Below are 26,125 nucleotides of genomic sequence, written 5' to 3' on the forward strand. Positions count from 1 at the left end.
TGACAAAACTTGTAACTGAGGCTAACAATTGTGTAACATTCAATAAATTGGTAGCAACTTTTTACATTGATTTGCAGATAGCATCAATGCTTTGAAGTAAACGGTTCCACAAAATAGTAAAAATAGCAATATCATACTTTTCAAACTTTTCTGGTAAGGATTTTGCATCAGTTTTTGCATGTGTTTTTTTAGAATTTGATGTGGCTATGCCTAATAAAGTTCTCTTTATAATATCATAGTTCATTTTCAAAGTTAAAACTACATCTGCACAAGCAGATCACCTGGTGTCACAAATTCTTTTGTCTGTCAAATGTTTTCCATTTGCCTGCGCCAAGAGTGACTGTGGCACATTCCACCAAAGTGTGGAAACTGAAAAAAAGGCTTGCGTGTTTTGAACGAAGTAAAAAAAAAAAGTGTAGCTCCCTCGCAAGATGTGGCTGCAGCATTGCAGATTAAATTTAAGGAATGGCTTAAATTTATTCACAGTATAAATAAAGCAGAGGGATTTGAATGGTTCAGTCTTGCCTGTAGACCTGAATATTTTCCTGACATATTTGCAGAATTATCAAAGCTCTGTGCACAACAGTTTTTGATGTCCAAACCTAAATTTTCAATGAGTTCCAAAACCATTGTCTCTAGACATTCAGACGTGTGGGATTTTAGTGGGACAAAGCAAAGAAATCTCTCTACAACTTTACCATTGCCGGTCACATATCTTAAAATTAATGTTAATTGGTCTACATGACTCACATCTGGTGTTGAATTGACTATTATGGAATAGTACTTGGCATCCTTCACTTCATCAACAAATTGGGTCCTTACTCAACAAACAACAAATGCTCTGGCAGCACTTTAAAGACTAACAAAACATGTTGATGGGATCATGAGCTTTCGTGGGCACACGTCATCTGAAGAAGTAGCTGTGCTACTTCTTAGTTGTGCTAAGGTCAAGGTATATCACATCCACTGACTTTCCCACGTCCACAGAGCCAGTTACCTCATCATAGAAGTTAATCAGATTGGTCAGGCACAACTTGCCCTTTGTGAATCCATGCTGACTATTCCTAATCACTTTCCTCTCTTCCAAGTGCCTCAAAATGGATTCCTTGTGTGTATGTGTGTGTGTCTGTTTGGGGGGGAGGGATGATTTAAAGGGTAGGTCATGTGTGTGTCCCCCCGCCTCCCATGCCCAGCCTTCAGACACCTCCCCCTTCCTGCCCCATGGTACTTGTGTGGGTGCATTTTGGCCGACAGGACGTCAGGCCTCGTTAGTATCATTACCAGAACACTCTGATGTTGGATGGTTCCATGCTCACGCGGCTGTGCTGTCTGCATGGATAACCAAGGGGAAAAAGAGTGTGAAAAGACTGCTTGCCCTTGCTGTGAAACAACGGGGGGGGGGGGGGGGGGGGGAAGGGGTAGATGAGCGTATTATGGGCCCAGAACCAGCTGCTGCAGTGTTGGTCCCAGAGTGCACTGGGAGCATAACCCAGAATGCAAAGGGGCGCAGGCACTGTCAACGGTAGATACCCTCCTGGGGATGTGCTGCTTCGAACTATGTCTGGTTCCTGCAGACAGCGGGGACGTGCACCTTCGACTTCACAGAATCAGGTGCTAAAACATGGACTGTAATAAATTCCACCTGATCTCGTAGTGTAGACGTGGCCCGAGTGCAGCTGGTGTGGCTGGCTGGAGCCAGGGTGGCAGGCTGGCTGACGGTGTCCCTAGGGCAGGCCTGTTCCAGTTGGCCAGTCTGAGCCCTCCCCACTCACTGCTCATGTCAGGACATTCAGCAGAGTTCGTGCGCGTGCACTTGGTTTCCTTTCAGAGACGCTTGCTTGTGGGTGCAGGCAGCACATGGAGACGCGCTCGCCCCCTCCCCCAAAGGGCACACAGCCACCAGCAGCCTGCCCCTTCCTGAGCGTCCGCCCCGGGGGCTGGACTCGATGACCTGCTGAGGTCTCTGTCAGCCCTCGGGGTCTAGGAGTCTGACACGGAAACCTTTGGCAGTGGCTCATTGGCAAACCATTCTGCCTGATTTCATCCTTCTTCCTCTTGCAATAATTTCCAACAGTGACTCTGAACTTTGTGTTGCAGGAGCCAGTCGAAGCTCCACGTCTGTCCTTGTGGTGAATCAGACACCCCCGTATATCCATGCAGTGGGAGGGTCAGAGTTCACCATCAGGTGTGCACTCAACATCAACCCTCCAATCACATGGTTTGGTGCATGGAATAAAACCAGAAATAATGCATCTGAACAGGTGTCCAATGGAACCAATCAAATCATACTGGCAGATAAAGAAAAGATGATTTTTTCCCTCACTGTGAAGAAAGCCGATGTCTCTGATTCTGGAACCTACGTATGCTGGGCTGGAACCAGAAAGGGGCTATTTCCTGGGAATGGAACCAAAGTGACCATTGATGGTAAGTACCCGCATTTCCCTGCCTGGTCTACAAACCCTTTCAGGGGAGCTCAGGACACGGGCCTGGTTCCAGAGAATGGAGGTAAATTCTGTGGTTTGCAAAATGGTCCCAGTTCTGCATCCCAGGGATTTCTGTGGGAGTTTTGGCTGCACAAGAAATCCAGGGTCAAGCTCTATCTAATCAAGAAACTGCTTCAAGTTGGGATGTGAGGGCAGGTTTCCAACTGGCTAAGGCCTTACAGCAGGGGTACCATGAACTTTGGTAAATCATCCCGGGCCAGACATTTCTGCTGTATTAATGGAAGAAGTGCAGGGTCTGGGATGAAGCTGGGAGCAGGAGGAAGGGTGCAGGAAGGGGTTCTGATCCATGGCATAGGGGTTGGGTACATGGGGGTTGGCTGCAGGAGGGGGTTCTGACCCGTGGCATGGGGGTTGGGTGCAGGAGGGGGTGCAAAGGGCTGTCTGTTTCTGGGAGGGGCTCACACAGGCATCTCCCGGCTGGTGGCCCAGCGGGTGCTCAGAAAGGGGCAGGCTGCTGGTGTCTGTGCGCCCTTTGGGGGAGGGGAAGAGGGCTTCTCCACACGCCGCCTGCACCCACAAGCACCGCCCCTGCAGCTCCCATTGGCTGGTTTAGGCTCCTAGGTGTCGTTAGGACGTGCTGTCAGGGACAGATGAGGATGTGGAGAAGGGGGCAGTTGATATAACTCGGTTTGCTTTTCCTTGCCGTTCCCCTGACAGTAAGGGAGCGAGTGGAAAGTACTTGGATTCTGGGCCTGCCTCTCACTCCTGGCCAGTGAAGGGAGGGGGAAGAGGTGTGAATCACAGAATCCAAGGACTTTCCCCTCACTCCCTTATCTTCAGGGGACCGGGAAGAAAAGCAAGCTGCGTCCCAGTGCCCACGGCATCCGCCACCCTGCTCTCCCGACACTCCGCCCTTGACTGGCAAAACCTAAAGCTCATGGCTGATGCCCCAGTGGCCTGTCAGCAGTTTGAGGGATCAGGCCATTTTCTAGTGCCCTCTAGAGACTAGAGCAGGCCCAACAGGGAAGGATGTGGAGAACTTTAACTCCTGGTACCCAAGGTTGAGGTACAAAGTCCTTGTCAGAGGGGATTTCTGTAGACCGAAGCATCTGGAGTTACCGGAGGGGTATAGCTGGGGGAACCTTTGATTGGTCTGGGGCCGCTGACCCGCAGAAAAATCAGTGGGGTGGGAGGCAGCAGGGGTTGGAGGGAGCCCTGAGGGCTGGATCCAGGCAAGTCGGGGACGGCATCTGGCCCCTGGGCCTACGGTTCCCCACCCCTGCACTACACGAAGCAGAACAGTGTCAACATGCCTGATACTGCTCTGTATGGGAGCACGTGACAGAAGATCAGTTTATACCCTTAGCAAGCCGGGGAGATTACACCAGGCAGGTTTGCAAAGGGCACTAGTGGCAGGATTGGAGAGATCCATTGGATACATCTGCTCCCGTTGACGGATTTCTGAATGAAGGCGCCTTCCTCTGTGATTCTCTTTCTGCAGAAATGACCGACCTGACGGTGACTCAAACCCCGGGCAGTGTCTGTGCTGTAGAAGGCTCAGAGCTCACCATGCACTGTACGTTCCAGAACGTCACTAGTCTCAGCACCATGTATGTGCGATGGTACCAGGCCGAGGGGCCGCAGAAGGAGCTGGTGAATGGGAGCGATGTGCTCACAGCTCTGCGTTTGGAAAGTGGCCTTGCCTCACTCACTCTGAAGAACATGAAGTCGTCTGACACAGGGCGCTACGTGTGCGAGGTGGGGAGCACAGCGAGGAATCTCTCTGGGACTGGAGCAGGGACCCACGTGACCATCCAGAGTAAGAGCTAGAACCTCCCCCCTGCCCTGCGAGGGCGAGGCAATGTGGGTGAGTGAGTGCAGGGGCTCCCGGTCCCGAGGGGTGCACTGAGCCTCCAGTTCCACCGTCAGAGGGAGCTGAGGATGCTCAATGCCTCCCAGAAGCACTAAGCTCCTGGCAAGATTGTCCCCCCTTACCACAGGCACATGGGGTCACTGGGCCCATTTAGGTCTTTTCCAGCCAGGTGTCTCACTTGGTCGCAGGCTGCTCTCTAGCCGTGTGCTTGTCCATGCTGCACGCACACCCACTGGCACAGTCAAAGCCTGCGTGTGCCCCTGGGCTCTGGAATTCAGCCAGTTCATGTCCCGTTTGGGGGGAGGGGGAAGCCTGGAGCTGCTTCCTGGGCAGCGGGTCTAAATCGATGGGGGGGGCTAAGCCACTCCCTGGCCTGCCCCGGGCTGGTGCCGAAGCTGGTGGGAGCTCAGCTCTGCGCCAGCCAGAGGCCAGCAGACTGGTGTGGGGGGCGACCAGTAGGATGCCAATGGGGCTGCCGAGTGCTGAGTCTGGCTGGGCAGCCAGGGCGGCTCTGGGGCCCCTCTGGCCATGGGGAGAGAAGGGGGAACACTCAGGGCTGCAATGGCCGGGGGAGGAGCCTTTGGCATAAGGGGCGGGGCTGTGGGGGAGCCTCCCCAAAGGGGGCTCATGGGCCACCCATGTGTGGAGCTGTTGAGCGAAGGATGCACGTTGCAGGGGCACTCAGAGTGCACATGGGGGTTTGCTGGTCCCTGGCCAGACACAGAGAACCCTGCCGGGCAGCTCACAGCTGTGAGTGGAGCTAAGGGACGCCGCACTGGGAACTGTGGGAACCAGGGGCCGGGGCGTGGCCAGGCCGGAACACTGGAGGGGGAGACATTCATCGTAACACGTCCCCAGCCGCGTCAGCCTTGGCCACTGCGACTCTCCCGCAGACGGTACTAGGCTGACGGCGAATCAGACCCCAGCCGATAGCCATGTGTCAGAAGGGTCAGGCCTCACCCTGGAGCGTAGATTGACAGCTGAAAAAACCCCACACGTGGGCAGCTGTGGCAGGTCAGAGTCACAGCTGGAAATGCCGGCGGGTGGCCGTTTTAATGCATGAACAGAAGTGAGAAGACTTGTTTGCAGATGTGAATTCAAGTGTGTTTCCTGACACATTGGTCTGAGGACAAAGTGTCTGTCACTCTAAAAACAGAGGGATCTTGGTTCGAATCTTGGTTCCTTTGTCACTTCCCTTCTACTGCAGCCCCTGTTAGTGGGCAATGCCCCAGAGACCCCATCCCCTGCTCCCGGAAGACTCAGTAACGCTCCTTGAGCATGTTTCAATGTCGGCCAATTTTAGTTTGTGCCCTGCCAGTCACCCGCTCATACACTAATGCTCCTCAGTAACAATGTTGAGCTCAAGTTTCCCTCTCACCCACATCCAAATGGATTCCATAGGAATCCACACATTTCTCTAAGAGCATCTCCATAACCCTAGGCAATGCTCTGGTAGCTTGCGTCTCCATTTGAGAGGGCATGAGATGGGATGGACAACGCTTGAAAGATTTGGCCTGTTCTTTCACATTCTGGATGTTTAGCTGATTATCCTCCAAACTGATCTGAACCTTTAGGAGGTTGCCTTCAGTCTGTGTGGCTTATTGTTTCTCCTCGGTGCCCTCCCATTTCTCGGGACCTAGGGCCTGGGCTCCAGTCTGAGCCCGGACAGACACAGCAATGAACCAGCCCGTCACCCTGAGCCAAGAGTCCAAGTCAGCTGGCGTGGGCCAGCTGGAGGTTTTCCTTTTCTGTGTTGAAATATCACAGGTTTACTCCTCTTCCTTCTTCCCTCTCTCCAACACGCAGCTCTTTGCTAGTCTCTTGGGATGGGTTCAGTTACACCCCCCCTTCTAAGCCCCTCCTCCCATGTGGATCCGCACACACCCCATTCACCCACACCTGTCTTCTGTCGCTTTTTCCTCCTCATCTCTCCTTTCCCCAGTTCCCCACGTTCCTTTAAGGATGGTTGTGCCCTTCCCAAGCCTTTTTCCTTCTCCTGAACCCCATCCAACCCCGGGGAATGAGCTACTCTGATGGTCTCTGCAAGACCCCGGTCTGCAGATATTTTCAGAACACGTCGTACGCCTCTGCTCCAGAGAGAGCCCGTGTCAGCAGCTGATCCCAAGTCCCCAGCAGAGCCAGTCAGATTGAAAAGAACTCACCGTGGATTTTGCTGGACGGCAGGAAAGGTGGGAAGGGCGTCTATGGAAGAACAGGCTCAGATCAAGTGCAAGGATTTCTGGCCTGAACTGATCCAACCCTTCCAAAGACTCAGGATCAGTGACAAGGACAGGGCAGGTCTGCTCAGCGTTATGCTGGAGAGCGTTTCTCTGAGGAGCAGTGATGAAGATCCGGATTGGAATGCTGGCCTGTGCTGGTCAATAGCAACACTCCCAGTGATATTAGTGGGGTTAAGGGATCCCCCTTAGTTTCCAAATTTGCAACCGAGAGCGTCATCGTATTAGTTTAGTATCCACTGCAGGAGGGGCCCTGGACTGCTGTAGGCTGGGTAATGGTCACTCATATACGTTTCTCAAGTTTCAGACAGTGGAACCTCAACATTCCCTATGGAAGCTCTCTGACACAGGAAATGCTGTACTAAGAGTGATCAGAGGTCCGTGTGCAATGCCAGACTCTTCAGAGCAGGCATAACCCTCCCCCCACACACCTGCTCTATCTGAAATACTAAATCATGGAGAGAAATGTTTTCCTGGCTCCTGCTAGAGAGCAGATTTCAGCCTGAAGATTTAGAACGGGTGGCTCTAATAATATCCCCCTAGCGGTATAACTGCCATGCTAGCTGAAATTGTAGTGCACGTGTATAGTCCAGCCATGGGCAACCTGGGCTAGTGAGTGGGCTGCATGAGTGGCCTCTTCATCTCAGTGGGCTGCAAGACTGTCCTAGGCAAGATGGTCTCTTGGGATAGGGAAGTTTTGCTAATTGCGCTTGCGTACCTAGAAATTGCAGGATGTACCGATTGAACCGTAGCAGCGCTTTGAATGGAGAGGGAGCGCCCAGCTCTCGCAGTCAATAGGCACCCACCTCATGTCGTATGGCCGTGCTTTAGGTGCTTGTCACTTCGGTAAGAAAAAAACGATGCAGATGGAAACCAGCAGAATTATGAGCAACAGTAAACAAGGGCCAAAATGGGACATTTTGTTTACTGTTGCTCCACTGATCTAGTCCTTTGTGAATCCTTTGAATTATATCCTGACTCGGTAGGTTCCAGAGGTTAATTGTATGTTGCCCTTCTCTGTTAATTGTGTGGACTCTTTCTGCAATTAGACTCCATTTCAGACTAAAGACTCTGCCCAGCTGAGGTCTTTTTCTTGTTAGGTGGGGAGGAGAGAGAAATGTGTTTCCATTTCATCCACATTCATCTTTCCCAAAGATTCTAATGCACCTAAACAGAAGTTTTGCTTGTGGAGTTTGAAGCCAAACCATCAACCTTAGTCTCTGATACTCTGGAATGGTCCAAGTTAAAAATCACTTAGGAAAGTTAGATGTCAGCAAGTCACCAGGTCCTGATGAAATGCATCCCAGGATACTCAAGGAGCTGATAGAGGAGGTATCTGAGCCTTTAGCTATGATCTTTGAAAAATCATGGCAGACAGGGGAGATTCCAGAAGACTGGAAAAGGGCAAATATTGTGCCCATCTATAAAAAGGGGAATAAGAACAACCCAGGAAACTACAGACCGGTCAGTTTAACGTCTGTCCCAGGGAAGATAATGGAGCAGGTAATTAAGGAAATCATATGCAAACACTTGGAAGGTAATAAAATGATAGGGAATAGCCAGCATGGGTTTCTGAAGAACAAGTCATGCCAAACTAATCTGATAGCTTTCTTTGATAGGATAACGAGCCTTGTGGATAAGGGAGAAGCGGTGGATGTCATATACCTAGACTTTAGTAAGGCATTTGATATGGTCTTGCATGATATTCTTATTGATAAACTAGGCAAATATAATTTAGATAGGGCCACGATAAAGTGGGTGCATAATTGGCTGGATAACCATAGTCAGAGAGTTGTTGTTAACGGTGCTAAATCCTGCAGGAAAGGGAAAACAAGTGGAGTTCCGCAAGGGTCTGTTTTGGGACCCGTACTGTTCAATATCTTCATCAATGATGTAGATATTGGGCTAGAGAGTACACTTATTAAGTTTGCAGATGATACCAAACTGGGTGGGGTTGCAACTTCTTTGGAGGATAGGGACATAATTCAAAATGACCTTAGCAAGTTAGAGAAATGGTCAGAGGTAAACAGGATGAAGTTTAATAAAGAGAAATGCAAAATGCTCCACTTAGGAAGGAACAATCAGTTCCATACATACAAGATGGGAAGCGACTGTCTAGGAAGGAGCATGGCGGAAAGGTATCTAGGGGTCATAGTGGACCACAAGTTGAATATGAGTCAACAGTGTGACGCTGTTGCAAAAAAAGCAAATATGATTCTAGGTTGTATCAACAGGTGTGTTGTAAGCAAAACTCGTGAAGTCATTCTGCCGCTCTACTCTGCACTAGTTAGGCCTCAGCTGGAGTACTGTGTCCAGTTCTGGGCTCACATTTCAAGAAAGATGTGGAGAAATTGGAAAGGGTATAGAGGAGAGCAACAAGAATGATTAAAGGTCTAGAGAACATGACCTATGAAGCCAGGCTTCATGAACTGGGCTTGTTTAGTTTGGAAAAAAGAAGATTAAGGGGGACATGATAGCGGTTTTAAAATATCTAAAAGGGTGTCACAAGGAGGAAGGAGAAAATTTGTTCCTCTTGGTTTCTGAGGACAGGACAAGGAGTAATGGGCTTAAAGTGCAGCAAGGGAGGTTTAGATTGGACATTAGGAAAAAATTCCTAACTGTCAGGGTGGTCAAATATTGGAATAATTTGCCAAGGGAGGTGGTGGAATCTCCCTCTCTGGAGATATTTAAGAACAGGTTAGATAGACATCTGTCAGGGATGGTGTAGACGGAGCTTGGTCCTGACTTGAGGGCGGGGGGCTGGACTCGATGACTTCTCGAGGTCCCTTCCAGTCCTATTATTCTATGATTCTGAAAAGTGAAAATGAGCTTCAGCCGCATTAATACTACTCCATTAATACTAACCATGCCCAGTGTGCTTCTCTGTGGTTCCAATTTGGTGGCTGCCACGCATTAAATCCCTATTGTTCTCTTTAAAGCACATATGACCCTGAAAGTTCAGATATACTTTCCGCAGGGACAAATGAAATCTCCAGTGGAACTAGAACACAAGACAGCAAAGAGGTCAGACTTACTCATTGTGCCACTCAGAAGAGGAAGTGTCATCCCAGCTGATGGCCAGAAAACTTTTGCAGGGTGTGTTGAGCATTTTGTCTCCAATTTAGCAGAGCCCTGCCTAAAACTTGTACTGAAGGGCTTTATATGAAGAGAGGTTTGAAGAAAATGTTTAGGCAGCTGTAACTTTCTTGCTTTTTGTCAATAGCCAGAGTAGTTTCCAAGAAACAGAACCTTGTTATGGATACAAAAGAAGAACATCAACTTCTTTACACCTACAGGGGATATTTCTATGGCTAAACTTTACAAATGGACATGAAATGTTGGAATGAGAAGCTGACTTTTTAAATAAATATTGCAGCTGATTAACATGTTTCTGCACCAAGGTGAAGTCCCTCATGTGTCTTCCTCTCTCTGCAGCTCTTGCCCTGCTGGTGAATCAAACCCCTACCACAGTTAATGCAGAGGAGGGGAAGCAGCTCACCATAACATGCAGATTCAGGGCTCCCGAGAGCCCCTGCTCCGCACTGAATCTCAGGTGGTATAAACATGGCACTGACGACGGTGAGAAAGAGATGAAGAATGAAACCGGCTCAGTCACGACAGCTCTCGACGTCTCAGCGGGCCAGGCGTCCCTCGTCTGGACAAAAGCCACGATGAATGATTCTGGGCGCTACAGATGTGACTTTGGTAAATACGGCCGTGGGGCTGAAATCACAGTGACCATCCGCGGTAAGTAGCAGCGTTCTCTGCGCAGAGTAGCTCTGTCAGAATGGTCCCCACTGGCTCACATGGAAACTGGAACCCTATGGCCACCTCCTAGGCCAGTGCAGGGGAGACGGTGTTATCTCAGCTGTGTGTCACCCGTAGAACGTTGTTGTTGTTGTAGCAGTGTCGATCCCAGGGTATTAGAAGGACAAGATGGGTGAGTGTGATGGGTGCACCAGCTCCTAGAAAAGGAGCAGGGAAGGTGGATCCTCCAGACCTGCCTAGAAGGGCCGCGGGGAAGCAGCCAATCAGAGAACAACAGACTCGGTTAAAAGGAGCTGCTGGCCCTGAGTGAGTCAGTTCCTGGCCAGGACCAGGTGAATAAGAAGCTCCTTGATGGAGCTCGAGGGAGAGGCAGCAGGTGGCCTGTGGTAACGGAGAAGAGGGAAGAAATTCAGCCCTAGGATGAGGGTGAAGAGGAAGGGGTTACACAGGAAAGCGCTCCGAGAACAGCAGCAGCAGCAGCTCTTTAAGGGAGCAGCACAGAGCTGCTATTTGCAGGGTCCCTTGCAGGGCCGGCCGTAGGGTTATGGTGCCCTACATGGGATTATTAAGCTGGTGCCCCTGTGCCTAGGTTTGTCGAGCAAAAGAAAAAGAAAAACCCACCAATCACATTCCTTCCCCAAGACCTCACACAAGCCTTGCGCCATCCCCACCTCTCTCAGGCCCACCCCTTCTTTCAAGCCTTCTCCCAGCACCTCCCCCTCCAGCCCCCAATGCCCTTCCCCTCTCCTCTCCCAGCATCACCCTGTCCCCCTGCCCTTTTCCTCAGTGTCTCAACTCTCCCCCACCCCCGTATTTGTCTCTCTCCTCCACCCTGTTCCTTGGTGCCTTCCCCTTTCTTCTCCTGACCTGTCCCCCGCCCCTCAGCTCAAGCCCCTTCCTCTCCCACCCCTTCTCCCTATTTTTACCGCATCCCTCCCTTCCGCCTTCCAAGTTTGCAGGGCTGGAGTCTGCAGCGACCCAGCCCCGGAAATCCCCGCACTTCTGGCTAGACATGGGTGGGCACCGACAGAGCAGGGGGCAGAGACTTTGCAGGTGAGCAAAGTTTCCTCCATGTGCTTGGGGTGGGGGTGGGCTCCTGCTTGCAGAGGACCATTGCTGGACTTGGTTACTCTGCCAGGGGACTGATCTTGAAGAAGGGACGTGGCTGGAGTGCTGGGGCAATGAGACCCGAAATGGCAAAGTCTCCAGGGAGAAAGCCTTGGAGGCTGCGCTCTCGACCATGGCAGGCATAAATGTAACGCTAGCCGCGACGAGGCTGAGCTCTGAGTCCAGAGACTGACAATGTTAGTGCGTATTGACTGCGCGTGACCTGGCCGGAGGGCTGGGTCACTAAGAACTATCTGATGAGGGTAACATCCAAGAGGGCGTGCCAGGATCAGAGTGCAGGTTCACACCCCACCAACACTAGGCACTCACCAGAGATGTCCCTATCTCTCTCCCATCACAGTGAGCCAATATCTTTTGTTGGGCCTACTTCTGGTGGTGACAGAGAAGCTTTTGAACTTACACAGGTCTGGGAAACTTGCTCGGAGTGACACCTAAACTCAAGGTGGAGCAGATTAGTCAGCAGCCATAGTTACCACATTGCAAGGGACCACTCACAGGAAGATAAGACAAAAACACCATCATCTGTGATGAACCCTTTTCACAAAGGGTACGTTTAGACTATGCTGAGGTTTCGAAAGAGGACATGCAAATTTCACGGGAATTTGCATATCTTCTTCCGATCTCACTTCTGAAAGCAGAGCTTTCGATGCAGTTTTTTCTGAACACCCCCTTTTTTTGAAAAGCCCCAGAAACCTCATTTTTTTGAAAAAGGGGGGTTCCGAAAAAAACTGTGTCCCGACTACTTTCACTTTCGAAAGCTCCACTTTTAAAAGTGAGATCAGAAGAAGATATGCAAATTTTCTCTTTCAAAACTTCAGCGTAGCCTAGACCTAGCCAAAGCAATCACCCTGTGTCTGATCTCATCTTCAAAGGAGACTTGCAAAATACTATCTAAAGACAAGCTTCGGAGCATAGATATAGCTTTGCTGGACACTAACAATCCTGGGTTCAAAAAGGCACTCTGGATCGATGGCTTATTACTATAATCCAGTGGTCCCCAACCATTTGAGGTTGCCGGGCGCCAGGGGCGTGGCCGTTCGCCTGCCGGGCGCCAGAGGGTGGGGACACTTGCGCGCTCGGGGCGGCCCCTCCCCCCATAGCCGTGTGCCCGGGGGCAGGGACCCCCATGCACCGCGCACCTGGGGGCAGGGCCCCTTCCAAGGGCCGCACGCCCATGGCGGGTACCCCGCCCCAAGTGCCCAAGTATTCTAAGGCCCTTCCCTCTGCCCACAGCCAGAAACTGGAAGAATCTCCAGTCCAGAGGAGTGTATTCTGGATAGTGGTGAATAAGCTGGGTTGAAATAGGACCAGAGAAATTGAGAACATTTCAATGACTGTCCTACACTGTCAAGCCTTGCTTGCGAATAGTGTCCTTCAGATCAGATCTGAGAGCCAAATCCTCAGCTGATACCACAGGAAAGAGGCTGATTGGCCCCAGCTGAGGTTCTGGTTCTGAAACTTGACCACAGGGATAGGAAGGAACACTGAGTCAGACACCCCCTGCTGTCATGGAGACTTTTTAAAATTACTCCTCCCCCCCACCTCAAGTGCGAGGCTTGTAGCAAGAACTCTTCCTGAGTCTCCCAGTGTGAAAAAAGAACCTATTGTCCATTAAAGACCTGTAATTCTAGCCAGACAGAATCAAAAGGCACCCAAGGATCCCAACATGCTACTTGACTAAAGGGGAACCAGAAGAAGAAAAAAAAGAATGAATTAGCGGCAGAGCCCTGCAGAAATGCTCTGCGCCCAGAGGAGCAATCTTGCTGTCTCCCTGGGAGATCTTGCCTAGTCATCTCTATCCTGATGTTCAGTCTGTATAAGCAGTCAGCTGCAATGTTCCTGCACCCAGGTAGAGTCACTTCTGCTTCTCTCTCTGCAGCTGTTGACCTGCTGGTGAGTCAGTCCCCTGCAGAGCTGACTAGAGCGGAAGGAGAAAAGCTCACGATCGAGTGTAGATTCAAGGTGGTGGAAGAGTCCATGTACAGCGTTACATGGTATAAGAGAGGGTCGGATGGACATGAAACGGAGCTGAAGAATGGAACAGGCAACATCGCAACAGCTCTAAATTCCTCCATGGGCCTGGCCTCTCTCACCTTGGTAAAGATCAGTAGGAATGACTCTGGGCTCTACAGATGTGACTTTGGTAAAAGTGGTGGCGGCAATGGAACCAGAGTGACCATCGACGGTAAATAGCCCCATTGTTCTCTCAGGTCTTCGCCGTGCTCCCTAGGGAAGAACAAGGACAAGGCAAGGAAGAGCTGATAGTTGCTTTGTCCAGTAGTGGCTGGACAGGAGCTGCTGACAAACACGAGGAGAGGATTGGCAGGGAGAAGTCAGTGATTCTTGGGGGCTTTCCAGATCCGACCGCCAAGTGTTTTCTGCCATCCAAGTGTTTGCGACCTTTCCCTTTTCCTGATCTCTCGTGTGCAACACCGCAGCTTTGCTCACCCAGATCCTCAGTTCCTTCCGACTGGGTGAATCACCAGGGTTCAGAGGAGCCCTTCAGGGGCGGGAAGCGCTTCTCACCCTGCTGACAGTAAACTTCCCCATGACAGCCCCTCCCGGGATGCCCAGCATTGCCCAGTTGTGAGAGGGACGGAAATGCCTCGCAGTATATTGCTGATGCTGCTTTCAGGCCTGGACAAACCCAGAAGTGCCTAGAGGCCAGTCCCAAACCCACCCACGGCAGTGCCGCTATCGTAAGGGGCAGTGCTTTTGGCTCATTGCTGTAGAATACTGCAGGCCTGCTGACGGGGTGAGGGGGGGGGAAGAGGAGACAGATGGGGCAGTTACCCTGGGGTCTGGCGATTGAAAAGGGCCTGGGGATCCCAGCCGCAGCTGCTGTGGCAGTGGATGGAGCCCTGGGCCTTTTCAGTCACCGCCGGAGCGACACTCCACACACTCTGTGCACTCTGTGCTGAGTGGCTCTGGGTGTTGGGGGCGGGGGGGGGGGGGCGGCATGGTGTGCTCTGGGTGATGAGCTTGCCTTTCTTCCCGCCCCTGCTGCTCGAGGCACGGAACTGCCCCCCTTGCAGGCTGGGGGCTCCCCTGGAATAATGGTTTTTTTTAAATCTCAGCACAGATCCCAGTTAGACTCTGGGCGAGGGTGTAAGTTAGTTCTCCCCCCCCACCCCCCCACCCCGGTTAGCCCATTGTGCATAAATCCACTGGGCTGCTGCCGGTTTCCATTGTTCCAGCACTGGAGGTGCAGTCACCCACGTTGCCATTTCTCCTCCATCTGTTCTGCCCCGTGATTCCCTGAGATGACGATCTAGTGACCCAGCCTCACAGTGTCTCCCCTTGCCCCTGGCCAGCAGGACTCCTGTAATGGAGCTGATGCATGAGCCAGCCCACGCTGTCTTTCCTAGTGCTATCCAGTGAGATTTCGGTGGCGATGGGGGTGCAATACCCCAACTTGTCCTGCCTCTGCTGCTCCTATGTGGTAGGACAGTGACTAATGAATGTTTCTTTCAACAGCACGTGATCCAGGGGTAACAGGCTCTTACATTGTTCCTGGGGCTGTGGCTGGGGCAGCTCTCTTCTTGCTGGTGCTTGGTATCTGTGTGTGGAGATGGAGACAGCGCTCCAAAAGTAAGGTTTACTTGGGCAGTAAATGTAAGCAATTTCTGTAGTAGAGGATCTAATGGGGCATCTATAGAGTCTTCTTTGTATCCTTCTGTCAGCTCAATCAAGAGTAATTTGGGGGATTTTTGCCAGCCAGTGGCAGTGACCTGCCTGCCCTACTTAATGCAATCTCATCCCTAAGCACAGGTACTACATTATTCTCTGTCTCCTCCCTGACCTGAGGGACTCCTCATGGAGTAACAGGTGGAGTCAGTCATCGTGTCTATTCTGCCTATGACTGGGTTGCCAACAAAGGTCAACATTCAAAATGATCTGGACAAACTAGAGAACTGGTCTGAGGTAAATAGGATGAAGTTTGATAAGGACAAATGCAAAGTGCCCACTTAGGAAGGAACAATCCGTTTCACACACAGAACCGGAAGTGACTGTCTAGGAAGGAGTCCTACTGAAAGGGACTTAGGGATCATAGTGGATGACACGTTAAACACGAGCCAACAGTGTCACACTGTTGCCAAAAAACCCAAACATGATTCTGGGATGCATTCACAGGAGTGTTGTGAACAAGACACGAGAAGTCATTCTTCCGCTCTTCTCTGCACTGTTTAGGCCTCAGTTGGAGGATTGTGTCCAGTTCTGGGCACCACATTTCAAGAAAGATGTGGAGAAATGGGAGAAGGTCCAGAGAAGAGCAGCAAAAGTGATTAAAGTTCTAGAAAACATGAGCTATGAGGGAAGACCGAAAGAACTGGGCTTGTTTAGTTTGGAAAAGAGAGGACTGAAAGGGGACATGATAGCGGTTTACAAGTATCTAAAAGGGTGTTATAAGTAGGCGGGGGAGAAAAATTGTTCTCCTTGGCCTCTGGTGATAGAACAAGAAGCAATGGGCTTAAATTTCAGCAAGAAAGGTTTAGGTTGGACATTAGGAAAAACTTCCTGCCTGTCAGGGTGGTTAAACACTGGAATAAATTGCCTAGGGAGGTTGTGGGATCTCCATCTCTGGAGATATTGAAGAGCAGGTTGGATAGACATCTGTCAGGGATGATCTAGATGGTGCCTGATCCTGCCATGAGGGCAGGGGACTGGATTCGATGACCACTTGAGATCTCTTCCAGGTCTAGTGTTCTATGATTCTATGAAAGCTGCCAGTTATTGGCAAGTGCTAGGGTGGGAATGAAGGGGACGTAGATACTGCTCCACTAGAAACTGTCTTGACTGACAACCAACACCTCCATGTAAGTTACCCAAATGCCACCAGAGAATAACCAACTTGGCCATAACTTCATTTTTTCCAGAACCACCTCAGAGCAGGCCAGAGGCAGAAATGAATCAGACGAAGAGGGTGAGTTGGAGAACTTATCGTTTAATGTTTCTCTCCAGCATAGGGGGACTTGGTGTTGAGCATCAACTCCAGGAATACAAGGCAATACAGAAATTAATACAGAATAGAGAATGCAGATTAGTTGTAGGCAATGGGACTGGGAAGTACAAGGCAAGAGGGAATCTGGTGCTGATCCAGAAACCTTAAGATGCTGCAAAATGCAGCGTTTGTTCCATGAACTTTAGAGGTGCTTGATAATCTGAATATGGCTTCAGAAAAAGGTAGCACACTTTTTTTTTACAGTGTCTGGGTTAGTGGGAGATGGTCTAGCACAGTAAGAGTTTGATATGGGCACCACTAACCATTAATTTTAGACCCTGCAGAGCAGAAAGGAAGGTTGTACTCATTTCCATCTTGCTTTGCAGTCTCTGCCAGCTGATGAAGTGACATATGCTGACTTGAACTTTCGCAAACGGGATGCAAAAGTGGAGGAAGAGATTGTTTACACGGAAGTGAAGATTCGGCCAAAACAGACAGATGGCAATGTCACCTATGCAAAAATCAACACTCATCATCGCTAAGGGAATGAATGGAGGGGTAAGCAGCCTTTCATGTGTCCACTAAATGCAAATCTTCATGGAACAACATGGAAAAACTTCAGATTTAAATATCTGAAATAATTAAATTCACCATTTAAAAAACACCTATGACCTTGAAATTGACTAAAATGGACTGTGAACTCGGTAGGGCCCTAATCATAAAGGCTACACCCAGAAGAAACAGCACAGCAACAGTCTAAAGATATGCAAAATGTTCTGCTTATGACTAATACAAATCCATCCATCAATTAATTATTAACTAATACATGATGTCACCCAGCTTTAAGACCCAAAAAGCAATAGCTGGTCATTTAAATGCATCGTGATTGCCCCAAACCTGGATTTGGTTCCCTTATGTGGGGCAGCTAGTCACTGCCATGAGCAGATCTCTAGTCATGTCAGTTTCATTGGATTATGTGGTAGTAAGTGTTGTTCATTGGGTATATCGCCTCTACAGAGCCACTTGGGGCAAGTCTGAATGTCTCTCCCAGAAGTTCTGGGTGGCACCCAGAGAGACCCATCGTGAGCACCAAATTCAAGCCTGGCTGAAACCATTAAGGTTTTCATCCGTTTACACCAAAACCATACATGTGCCTGACAATATACATAAGTACAACCATGTTGGGTCAGATCAATGGTTCATCTAGCCCAGTATCTTATCTTTTGACCAGTGTCTGATGTTTCCGAGAGAATGAATCGTGCAGGGCAATTTCAAGTGATTTTTCTCTTGTTTTTGTCCTCCCTTATTGAAAGCTGGCGCTGCAGCGAGGAGTGGACCAATTGACATACACTGGTGGCAGCCGGGTCTGTTGACAGAGTGGAATGCCAGTTCTGGTCCCGTCAGACAAGCAGAGCGTGGTGGCACTGCATAGTGATGCACCTGTGGGACAATGACCAGTAACTACAAAACTTTTTCACGTCTAAGGCAACTTTGATGGAACTTTGTGAATTGCTTCCCCCCACCCTGAAATGCAGCAATATGAGAATGAGACCTGCTAATTGAGAAGAGAATGGCAATAGCCCCATGGAAGCTTGTAATGCCAGATAGCTACTGGTCAGTGGGGAATCAATTTGGAGTGGGGAAATCTACAGTACGGGTTGCTCTGATCCATGTATCCAGAACAATCGATACCCTCCTGGTGGGAAGGATAGTGACTCTTGGAAATGTGAAGTGGATGGCTTTGCTGCAGTGGGGTTCCCTAACTGAGGTGGGGCGATTGACAGAATGCACATCCCCATCTTGGCACCTGACCACTTTGCAAAAGGGTACACAGACTTATTAATGGCATTGCAGGTTCTGGTGGGCTGTTTCACTGATGTCAACATAGGATGGTCAAGAAAATTGCATGACGCGCATCTTTAGGAATTCCAATCTCTCCAGAAAGTTGTAAGATGAAACTTTCTTCCCCAATTGGAAAATGACCATTGGTGCCATTGAAGTGCCAACGGTTATCCTTGGAGAGCCAGCCTTACTCCTTGCTACCATGGCTTATGATGCACAAAGGCAGCCTGGACAGTAGCAAGGAGCAGTCAAACCACCAGCTGAGCAAGTGCAGCATGGAGAGCAACTGTACCTTTGGCTGTTTAAAGGGACAGTTTATCGACTAGGGTAGATCTCAGTGAAAGTCCTGTTGTTGCTGCTGCTTGCTGTGTGCTCCATAATACATGCAAAAGTAAGGAGGAAACCTTTCTGGTGGGGTGGGAGGTTGAGGAAGAGCACTCAGCCATTTATTTTGAGCAGCCAGGCACCAGGACAATAAGAAGAACACATCGAGGGGCACTGCAAATCAGTTTCATGAATGAGCAGACAGCGATGTGCTAGTCATGTGTGTTGTTCTTAACAAGATGCCTCCTTCTGTATGTGTACTGGCCTGTAGACTGCCCACCCCCATGAAGTTGACACAAACAATAATGATCCTCAAGATGTAGAATAGTGATAGAGATGTAGCCGTGTTAGTCTGGTGTAGCTGAAACAAAAAACAGGACTGTGTAGCACTTTAAAGACTAACGATGAGCTTTCGTGGGCCAGACCCACTTGAAAGAGAATCCTCTGAACTGTTATTCATGCTAAAATTCGACACTTTACACCTGAGTCTCAACAAAGGATCTAGTTATCTTACCCTTTACAAAGATAGCTTCCCCAATTATCACCTCTAATATCATTAGCTCACAGACATTTACCTTCCCCCCCCCCGCATCCCCCTTCTGTTCTGAAATTTGATTTGTCCTTTTCATATGTGTTCATTTTTTTAATTGTATCCTTTGGTATATATGGTTGTGACAATTTTCTTCCACTATTTGATCTGAGGAAGTGGGTCTGGCCCACGAAAGCTCATCATCTAATAAACCATCTTGTTAGTCTTTAAAGTGCTACATAGTCCTGTTTTTTGTTTCAATAATGATCCTCTTATTCTGAAATTGTGCATTTTTATTTAGGAAACACAGAGAACTGAGATAAACACAGAGTTCAGAACTTGAGGTTTGGTGGGTGGACAAGGGGGAGGGAGTGGGGAGGAAGAGCACAAGGGCAAGTGGCTTATTGCAACCCCCCTGTGTAGCAATCAAAGCTGTTCCAGGAGCCATCTCTGGGTGTTCAGTCAAAGGCTTCCTGTGGACCCCCCCACTCTCCTGGGAGAGGGGGCTATGGAATCTTGAGGGGGGCAGGTGGTTTATCATGGGGGGGGGGGGACTTAGTGCTCCAGATACTTTTCCTGAACCTCCACCAGGTGCCTCATCAACTCTGTTTGCTCGCTCACAAGTCTCAACATCTCATCCTGCGTCTTGCACTCATCTTCCCTGCATGCTGCCCTGTCCTATCCCGTCCTCCTGTTCTGTGAAGATGGTCAGTTGTGCTCTGTACAGGTGGTTGGATTGCATTTGCTCATTAAACATTTCATCCCTTGTGGGGTTTTTTCCACCTTTTGTTCAGTGATAGCTGAGGTGCTGGAGGTCTGGGGGAGTGGGTAAGGGAGTCATTGTTCCAGCTGCATTAAGGGAAAATATCAAGGGTAAACTTCAGAGAAAGAAACATTGTAGAACACAGAAAGTGAACTCTTTTGCACTGCACAAAGCACTGTGCTTCACAACCAGCCTATGTTATGTAAAAGGCCAAATTGTCATGTTAAGTGCCTACCAGGAAGGCAGAACACAGCACCCCATGGGGCAGCTGGACTCAGTTTGGTGGCAGGCCTGGTAAGCAACAGGTTGGGCGCTTTCTCTTTTTCTTCCACTTTGGAACCATGTGTGACAGAGGGAAGCGCAGCCCTCGAGCTATCTAGGGCTACAGCTGCACTGCCTTTTTTTGCAGAAGAAGATATGCAAATTGTGCTCGTATTTGCATATCTTCTTACGATTCTTTTTGCGGAAGAGGTTTTGCCAATAAAAGGCTCTGTGTAGACCAGGCCAAATGTCAGGAAACCCCTCTTTCGCAAGACCCCTGATTCCTCATAAATCGTGTAGCCGTAGCCTCAGTGTCTGTGTCTGCAAGTGGGGTGTGGGTGCGTTTGCTAGGGGCCATACAAGGAGGGGGTATCTGGGTGGCTCACACAGTCACTGTGTGTTTGCCACCCCTAGCATGCCTGCAGACTGCAATTCCCCCTTCCCACAGTGACCTGCAAAGGGTGGGGTGCGGGGTCTTTGCAAACAGAGCAACAAACCTGGGGTTAGGATTCACTGAGGACAAGCAAATGGAGGTGGAGTGTCTCAGTGCTATGAATTACAGAGCGTCCCCTGGTTCAGCCAGGTTCCCACGCGCAAGATCAGCCTTCTCTGAATCAGAGAACATGAATGGGAGCAGACGCTGTAAGAATGTGCCCAGAAACCCGGATCTTATGCTTGGTGCTGAAATGTCGCCATATCCCTCTGGCCAGGGGCAGATGACCATTTTGCGGGGCCCAGAGCAGCCCAATTTCGCGGGGCCCCCCTTTGCCACGGCGCATGCGCGGGGCTTCTTGAAGCGCAGGGCCCGGGGCAGTCGCCCTGCCCTATATCCGCCCCTGCCTCTGGCTAGGCAGGAGGCCCTACCGTGGAGGAGGGAATAAGGCCGACCTCCCCAGACACCTTCTGAGAAGGGTTGCCTGGGAGACCTGACCGGGACAGTGGGATGGCAATTCTGTGAGCTGCACAGAGGGGCTGGGCAAGGCAGAACCCTTCACAATTGGCTTGTGGAGCTTGGGGTTGCTCATCATGAGCATGGGTTGGGGGCAGACTCTGGGACAATCATACAACAGCATCTTTACCAGCTGTGTTGACACAGTGGCTAACATCTGCCAGCAGAGAATTCAGCTCAGTGCATTTTTCTTTTTACACCACACCCAGGCCTGTGCTAGAAAAGCTTTGCTGCTCTAAGGCTTTGTCTACACTGGCGGGTTCTTGCGCAAGAACATCTTACACAAGGGTTCTTGTGCAAGAACACGTCCACACTACCATGTGCTTTTGCGCAAGAGCATCCATGGCAGCGTGGACACTCTCTTGCACAAGAAAGCTCTGATGGTCATTTTAGCCATAGGGCTTTCTCGCACAAGAAACCCCTGCTGCGCCTCCACGCTGTCCTCTTGTGCAAGAGGGCTTACACCTGTTAGAAAAGAGAGTAGCTCTTGTGCACGAAACCCTCTCTTACCACGCCGTACTGTAAATCTTCTTGTGCAAGAGTGGGCGGGCACTGTGGACGTTCTGCCGGTTCTTGAGCAAGAACCCGCCAGTGTAGACATAGCCTAACTGTCCCGGCAAACCCTCCTAGAGGAGACAAACCTCATCCCAGGAAGAGAAGTGCTCTTCTAGTGCAGCGTCTGCCAGGTCCTTCAACAAAACAAGCTACACTGGCCAAAGCACTTTCTGGCCGGAATAGCAGCTGTACTAGGGCCTTTGCGGATACAAAATCTCACCTCTCTTTGACAGTGCCCTCCTGGCGAGGGTGTCTAGGGTCAGCCTGAAGAAGCAAACGCTGTCAGTTGATTTCTAATGTTGATGCTAAGACCAACACCACTCACACAGGCCAGAGCTACACTGGGCGTGGAAGGTCGGCAGAAGGTACACAGTTCCAGCAAAGTAAAATGGGTAGCTGGAGACAGCTTGCCTTAAGCTGAGCCATGGGAGCATCCATTCTGTGGGATGCCAATGGGAACACATGGCCTCATCAGCTTCCCTCACTCTTCACAAAAGGAGGAGTATCGGGCGCCGGCGGGAGTTGCCCTCAGCATTCGATTTACGGGTCTATCCTAGGCCAGTGTCGATCTTCTGGTAAGTCTAGACGTGCCCCCAGTGAGCTGTGAGAAGTAAGAGCAATGGTGGGTTTAGAAGCAAATCTGACATCCCCTCACTTGGGGTCTCATCAAAGGTTCTGTAAGGAGACCGAGAGCCCAGCTGGAAAGGCGCGCTCTGCTTTGGCCACGTGTCTGCGGATGGCTGCGCTTGTGGGGTGTCTGAGATAACAGAAGAGCCAGTGCGGTTCTCTCCTCACTTCCCCTCTCCGCACTCTCTTCTTCCCTCAGCTGTTTTTATCTGCTCGTTCCTTCCATATCTCAGTTTCCAGCTAGTATCCTCCCTGCCCACTTCCTTGTTTTTTCTCACAGTCTCTCAGTCTGAACACTCTCAAAACACACAGGGAATTTAAAAATATTGCTGTTGAATTAATTTTCAACACTTCATCTCTGCTCTATAATGCTCGCTAGTAACCCAGCCTTCCCGAAGTCTGAGAGTGTCAGGCTAGTAATGTCCATCTGCCTCTGCAGGGTCTGAATAATTTCTATTGTGATTGTGTACTCTCACAGGGGGCATGGATTAGGGTCCAGAATAAAAACCAAACCATTTGTAATACCCAAAGAGTGGTGCCTTGGGGTCCCCTCTTGCAAAGAAAAAGCAAAATGAAGAGGCCGTGTTAGTTTTGCTTTTAAAAATCTCTGCAGGTTATATTCCCTTCTGAAAAACAAAACCCAAAACCCAGCCCTGGATCACGTCTTGTTCTATTTTGTCTGAGCCCAAAGACCATGAAGGGTTCAGCTGGGCAGTCCTGCTTTTGGCCCATCAAGCCTCCTACTGACATGTTGCCTCCTCAGGGGAAGGCCTTGGTAGCTGCAGTATTAAAATCATCATTGAGAATAAAATTCCCCAATGCCTGACTCACGCTGCCACAGCCAGGAAACAGCCGACCCGGGGCACAGCTGTAGATGGGCCTTCGCAGAAAATGATGCATTTGCCTTTGCATAGGAGCTAGACACACCTGGCAATACCCGTTTCTAAACAGAGCGTTTCACTTAACAGTGCAGTGCCTGTTGTAAATAGGGATGTAATAGTGTCGCCAGTTACCTGATTAACCGAGAAGTAAAAGCTTATAGGTCAATGCTATAGACTGAACGCATTTCTCCACTCCCCGGCCAGGACATTTTTGGTAGGCTGGGCAGATAACCTGACTCAGTCCTGGCTTGCGATAGGTCCAGGACTTACCCCGGCTGCAGCTCTGCTTTTAAAGTATATTAGGAGCTGGGCAGGCAGATAGCCCAGCTCAGGTCTGACTCACGCCAGGCCTGGGAGCTCAGATCCGCCCCCTAGGCAAGGGCTGCTGCCACCCCATCAGAGGCAACCGTGCAGGATGACAGACAGCCAGTCTGCGAGGGGATCTGGTTTTTAAACAGGGTCTCTTGCAAGCCAGCTCCAGCCTGGCATGCGGCACTGCTGCCTCTGATACAGCGTGGAAAGGCAGAGGGCTGAGCCAGATCCAGAGGCAAAGCTTTTGCACAAAAGGGCCAGTGTAGACAGCTCAGATTTGTTTTCTGAAAAAAAGCCCCGATGGCGAAAATGGCGATTGGGGCTTTTTTGCGCAAAAGCGCGTCTAGATTGGCACGGACGCTTTTCCGCAAAAAAGTGCTTTTGCGCAAAAGCGTCATGCCAATCTAGACGCTCTATTCCGAAAATGCTTTTAATGGAAAACTTTTCCGTTAAAAGCATTTCCGGAAAATCATGCCAGTCTAGACGCAGCCCAGGAGTTGAGAGACGCAGACTGATTTCAACCCAGGCAGGACTGCCATGCCCCCACGGAACTCAGGGCATGGAGCGGACTGAACAAAGAGAAAATTAGAAGCAAGTAAAGGGAAAGTGAATCCAGTCATGTTCAGGGTAATTTTTCTGTATTTTGTGGTTTGGTTTGAACTGCTCCCCTCCCCCTTTACCATCTAAGCATTTTGCCAGAGGTTATTTTTTTCTCTCTATTTTAATTCGGTTTTCTCAGTTGCTCTGTAACATCTAGCAACCAAGTCTGCTTTGTCACGTTAACCTCTTGTTTTGTAACAAAAATCACTTCTTTTGAGGTGATGATTTGATTCTTCTGTCCTGGAAGGTCTGTCTGTGACTGAGAGGTCAGCTACCCGTTCCAAGCATCATCAGTTTTGTCCAGCCATCACCAGTGGCCCCTGTCCAGGCAAGCCTCTGAAATTGCTCTACATTGAAGGGCTGAATTCCCTCCCGCGTCTGGCACCATTCTTGTCATTCTGTGGATGCTGCCCTAGAACTAGGGTAGAAGGCAGAGCCAAGTGTTTGCCTTTCAAATGCACCAACTTGCTCTGGCATTTTCAAACCAGTCCTGGAAGGCTGGGTCCCGCAGGGTCCCCAATGAAGCTTCTGTCTGCTTCCTTCCCTCCCGCCCCAAGAAATTACTGCTTGAAGGAAGCCTTTAGGGGAAATGAAGACGTTTCTTCCATTTACTTCTTCTACTATATTTGCTCATCAGAAAATTAACCCAGGAGGGGTTTTTCTATTTATTTGCATACAGGAAATATTAGCAATGAAGCTCTCAGAGGAGAGACTTCTGTTCTTTAACCAAGAAAAGTGCACATGAACAAATTGTGGCAGGGCGTTGCCCTGCACTGGCTCTTTCAGGGGCTAAGACTTGGAGTCAGGGGGAAGCCCAGCTGAAGCAATTAAGGAGGGCTCAGCTGGAGACTCTAAGAGCAGGTCCTGGGACCTGCCTCCTTGCCTGCAATGAGAGTGGCTTTGGCCTAGCAAACCCAGGCTACCTGGCCCGAGGCCCAGGGCTGCAAGGAGGCAGTCATGGAGGGCGGGGCTCATATGGAGGCAGCTGCGGTAGGCTGGGGGAGTTGGAGCCAGGGAAGCCCCAGGCCATAAGACCACAAGGCAGCGTCGCAGGAGGCAACCGGGCAGGCAGAGGCCTTTGGCCAGGGAGGAGTGGCTGGGAGAGACTGCAGTCTGCCCTGAGACAGGGCTAGAGAGGGACTGACAGTGGCCCATTGAGGCCTGGAGGGTGCTGGGTGTTCCTGGGAAGAAGAACTGGGGGTCCTAGGGAGCAGGGAGGACCCTGGACTGAAGGAAGAATAATGACTCCCTCTCGCCCCCCGGAAGGGTGCGCAGACCAAGAGCAGAGTGGTCACTGCCAGAGGGCAGTGCCCTGAAGATAACACCACACCCAAAGGGGGCATGTTGGAGCAGCCAGCTACTTCCCCAAAAGCCACCCTGAGGGAAGAAGCCATGCTGAAAGTGCGTCAACACGCTACAAAATAATGTCAATGAAGTTTAATCAGATTGCTGGCTAAGGAAGAAAACGGCTACACGGTTGCCACATAAGCTATGTCACTGACAGATGAGACCACCCTTAATTACAGCTGTCACTTCACCGAACAGCCTCACCCCAAAGCAAAATGTGCCAGAAGAGCAAAACCTGCTCTCACGCATTCAGACCCAGATACTCAAAGGCTACATCTAGACTGGCATGATTTCCCAGAAATGCTTTTAATGGAAAACTTTTCCGTTAAAAGCATTTGCGGAAAAGAGCATCTAGATTGGCACGGACGCTTTTCTGTAAAAGCACTTTTTGTGGAAAAGCGTCCGTGCCAATCTAGACGCGCTTTTGTGCAAAAAAGCCCCAATCGCCATTTTAGCCATCGGGGCTTTTTTGTGCAAAACAAATCTGAGCTGTCTACACTGGCCCTCTTGCGCAAATCATTTGCGCAAGAGGGCTTTTGCCCGATCGGGAGCAGCACATTATTTCTGCAAGAACACTGACAATCTTACATGAGATCGTCAGTGTTCTTGCAGAAATTCAAGCCACCAGTGTAGACAGCTGGCAAGTTTTTCCGCAAAAGCAGCTGATTCTGTGGAAAAACTGGCCAGTCTAGACACAGCCAAATGTTATAGGTGCCTAACTCCCATGGATTTCTCTGGGCAGC

The 26,125-nt window shown here is 50.0% G+C and overlaps 1 protein-coding gene across 2 annotated transcripts in view; it reads left to right on the top strand.

Moving 5' to 3' along the window:
• LOC102451923 (tyrosine-protein phosphatase non-receptor type substrate 1-like) overlaps positions 1 to 22,826 on the top strand; it is a 75,856-nt gene extending 53,030 nt beyond the window's left edge. The window contains exons 3-10 of one of the 2 annotated variants that reach the window (XM_075940365.2): positions 2,098 to 2,424; positions 3,946 to 4,263; positions 9,990 to 10,301; positions 13,330 to 13,635; positions 14,928 to 15,041; positions 16,328 to 16,374; positions 16,779 to 16,950; positions 17,706 to 22,826. In XM_075940365.2, the coding sequence (XP_075796480.2) occupies positions 2,098 to 2,424; positions 3,946 to 4,263; positions 9,990 to 10,301; positions 13,330 to 13,635; positions 14,928 to 15,041; positions 16,328 to 16,374; positions 16,779 to 16,934 (1,580 nt within the window). In that variant the 3' untranslated portion in view covers positions 16,935 to 16,950; positions 17,706 to 22,826. The remainder of the gene's footprint in view (positions 1 to 2,097; positions 2,425 to 3,945; positions 4,264 to 9,989; positions 10,302 to 13,329; positions 13,636 to 14,927; positions 15,042 to 16,327; positions 16,375 to 16,778; positions 16,951 to 17,705) is intronic. The other variant, XM_089781432.1, reaches the window with a different exon arrangement.
• Positions 22,827 to 26,125: the final 3,299 nt, after the last annotated feature.

This window comes from Pelodiscus sinensis, chromosome 12 (assembly GCF_052426305.1).
Source record: "Pelodiscus sinensis isolate ZL-2025 chromosome 12, ASM5242630v1, whole genome shotgun sequence".
In the NCBI taxonomy this organism is placed as follows: domain Eukaryota; kingdom Metazoa; phylum Chordata; order Testudines; family Trionychidae; genus Pelodiscus; species Pelodiscus sinensis.